Here is a 3,571-nt window from a genome sequence, read left to right on the forward strand (position 1 = left end):
TGGGAGAATTTAGGAAGGTTGAAGACCAAACGAGCCGCTGCATTCTGGATGAGCTGCAGAGGTCGGATGGCACATGCAGGTAGACCAGCCAGGAGGGAGTTGCAGTAGTCTAGGCGAGAGATGACGAAAGCCTGGACCAGAACCTGCGTCACTTTCTGGGTCAGCTGGGGACGTATTCTCCTGATGTTGTAAAGGGTGTATCTGCAGCAGCGGGTTGTAGCAGCTATATTTGCAGTGAAGGACAGTTTGTTATCTAGGGTCACACCCAGATTCCTTGCAGTCTGAGTCGGGGAAACAATCGAGGTGCCGATGTTGATTGTTAGGTCAAGAGTGGGACAATCTTTTCCCGGAAGGAAAAGCAGTTCAGTCTTGTCAAGGTTGAGCTTGAGGTGGTGAGCAGACATCCACTGAGAGATGTCAGCTAGACAAGCAGAGATGCGTGCGACGACCTGGGTCTCAGAGCGGGGAAAGGACAGAATTAATTGGGTGTCGTCAGCGTAGCAGTGGTATGAAAAACCATGCGGGCTAATGACTGATCCAAGCGAGTTTGTGTACAAGGAGAAGAGGAGGGGACCAAGAACAGAGCCCTGAGGGACCCCTGTATGTACTTACCGAGTGCCGCCTTGTCCAGGAAGTGCAGCTCTGTGTAGAAGGACTGGAGCTGCGGGTACTTCTCCTGGATGATGCTGACGATATAGTGCAACAACGTCTGCTTTCGGTCTGTGGATTTGGTGTCCAACAGCTTGGGGTAGAGAGCAAAAAACAACACATTTTGTTGTTCAAACCTACCTTACTATACGTATAGAAATTCTCAATACTAGGTGACAAGCTGTTTGTAGTATTATAAGAAAATACAATAGTATAACAGCCTTTTACTCACCAAATCTAAACTCTGCAGACGGAAGCCGTACGCTGCCTCGCGCTTGCTGCTGTTCATGTAGTTTCCAAACGCTAAGATGATCTAATTGTGGAAACAGAGAAGAAAATGTTGTCAAAAAACAAAAAGTAATGAGTAGAAAGATGGTTTGTGTCAGGCACCTTTAAATAGGCAAACAGTAAGACAGTTAAGTACTGTTGTTGTGTGAAGCGGGGAAACAACGTTTGTGAGAAAAGAACCAAACCTCCTATATAAACATTATATTTATAATTAATAACTCTCCCCCCAAAACTACAAAACACAAATGCAGCAAAAAAGGAGACTTTTACAAAAAGCATTTCCTCTAAAGGTCTAGTGTGTTAGATTTAGGGACATCTAGTGGTGAGGATGCACATTGCAGCCTATTTAATACCCCTCAGCTCACCCCTCCCGCAAGAAGACACAAAGATGAAAGGCCTTCTCCAGAGCCACAATTTAGTTTGTCTATTCTGGGCCACCGTCAAAGAATGGTGCAACACACATTACGCAATAATAGCTTTCGATATAAGATACATTTCTGCAAGTTAATCCCCCTAAATCCTACACCTTTAAATCACCAGGTAAACATTAGTAAAACCTAAGATGTCCTTCCGTCTCATCACTCAACAAACAAGTTATTTTCTCCTCATTGAAAACATTAAATGTAAGTGTTTTTGTAGCTGGTAATGTTAAATGCACACAAAAATAATCAGATACATTATTGTCTTATAATCTTTTATTTCAATATGGACTACCATCTAGCACTTTACTGCTCATTACTCGTAATATAGCTTTTATATGCAAAGTGTTTGGTACTAATTTGATGTAAACTAAGGGTACATATAATCATAACAAAGAAAGGGACTTAGAACTGAATGCAATTATTAAGAAACAGTCTTATATGACCATCATATAGAGTTATGTTTTCTGCATTCCGTTTCCTGGTGTAAGAGTTATTCAACTTCAAGCCTTTGCAGTTAACATCTATCTGTTAATCTACTCTGCAAATGACCCCAAGGCTCACATCAGCTTTATCCTAAGGTTAAGATCAATGTATTAATCCCTTAGGGGGAATTCAGTCGCATAAACAAGTGCCAGGAATATAAAACATTAGTCGTACATCAACAATGAATAAACAAAACGGTTCAGTACTGACCTCAAGGATTTTTTTCAGCTTGCTGGAAGATTTGATTGACATTGAGGCCGCGATGATGGCGTTCAGTTGCTGCCACAAAGAGTTGAAATGATTTGTCAGTCAAATAAAACTAAACAAATATTTAAGATGTAACAAATGACGTCTCAAGGCTTCCGTACAGTACATAAAGTTTCAGGTGCCAGGTTTAATTTACATTAAAGGTGACCTATCATGCAAAATGCACTTTTGTACGTCTTTTATACTGTACATGATTTTGTGTCCCCGGTGTTCCAGTGAACTCACCAAGTGTCAGAAAACACAACCCTCTCTCTTTTCCTCCATACCCAAATCTCTTAAAAAGGGGCTGCAACGGATCTGATACAGACTGATCCAGATTTGAACACTTCTGTGACGTCACAGAAGTGGCGCTACGGCTATTGGGCCAACTCCACCAATCAGGAGGAGACAGCCACGGACATTGCCGTTCGAAAGCGCTGGAGACGCTGTAGTACATATGCCAGGCCTGTAGATGGTGCTGTTCTCACAGAATCAGCCCATGCAAAGAAAGTGTTAAATTGAGCGAAATGAGGAATGGCTAAAATGCATGATCTGTTTGGTATTTTGAAAAATAAAAAGTATATAAATATACCTTATATAGGTATGGTCCTACACTATATCAAATATAGCATGATAAGTCCACTTTAAGTCTTGGTTGTTTTTAATTAATATGAAAATACGAAATCCTTTGCCAAAAAACACCTTATATTTTAAGTTATATTTTAGTTTTTGTAGTTTACTTTAATTTAGTTCACCAAAATAGTAATATATATATATTCATCAATATAGTAAATTCAATTATTATATAAAAACTACTTTTAGATTGTTTTTGTATTCTCTAGTTGCTGTGTATTTGTGAAACTTGTTAGTTAATATTTCCATTGTAAACTATAGTGTATTGTTTTATATGTATCTATGTTTTCTGCATGCATTTCCTTGTATTATTATTTCTGCTTGATTAAAAAAATAAAAAAATGTGTGTGGCAACCTAGAAGACAAGCAAGATATTTTCAGTATGGAGGAAAATGGGTATGCAAAAATAATTATGGAAGAGAAATGAGACCCTAGTAATGGGAACTATACATTTTCTGGTAAAACAGTGTTTTATTATGCCATTATTTGCTGGTTTAGATACACATTTCTTCTGTGTTGTATCTGAAAGACTGGATGCCTCCTACCTTATAATCTGAATGACGGGTGAGGTCAGTGAACATGCCTCTGGTTTACTCACCGGCTGAATCAGCTGCACGCTCTCGGGGAAGTTTCCCATGAAGGTGAGAGTGCTGATGCGCTGGGAGAGCCGCGGGATCTTGCTGAAGCGCACCATGAAGCGGTCCTCCTCGCTGAGCTCGTCCAGGGGCCTGCCCTCACACTCGTAGTTGTGGATGAGCTTCATTTCGTACTCTGTGGGGATGAAACGCTCCAGGAGCTCCAGGAAGTCCAGGCTCAGAGCTCTCTGGTTGTACCTGTGGGGACACATGGTA

The 3,571-nt window shown here is 40.6% G+C and overlaps 1 protein-coding gene across 1 annotated transcript; it reads right to left on the bottom strand.

Annotated features, from left to right (window-relative positions):
* Positions 1–612: 612 nt before the first annotated feature.
* Positions 613–3,547, bottom strand: LOC104948482 (formin-like protein 1; the record flags this gene model as incomplete). Its single annotated transcript, XM_010774685.1, has 4 exons — positions 3,319–3,547; positions 2,052–2,120; positions 881–961; positions 613–742 (listed from the first exon to the last, which is right to left on the bottom strand). Coding segments are annotated over exons 1-4 (445 nt in total), but the record flags the coding sequence as incomplete, so codon positions are not given.
* Positions 3,548–3,571: the final 24 nt, after the last annotated feature.

This window comes from Notothenia coriiceps, unplaced genomic scaffold (genome assembly GCF_000735185.1).
Source record: "Notothenia coriiceps isolate Sejong01 unplaced genomic scaffold, NC01 NC01_scaffold00014389, whole genome shotgun sequence".
In the NCBI taxonomy this organism is placed as follows: Eukaryota; Metazoa; Chordata; class Actinopteri; order Perciformes; family Nototheniidae; genus Notothenia; species Notothenia coriiceps.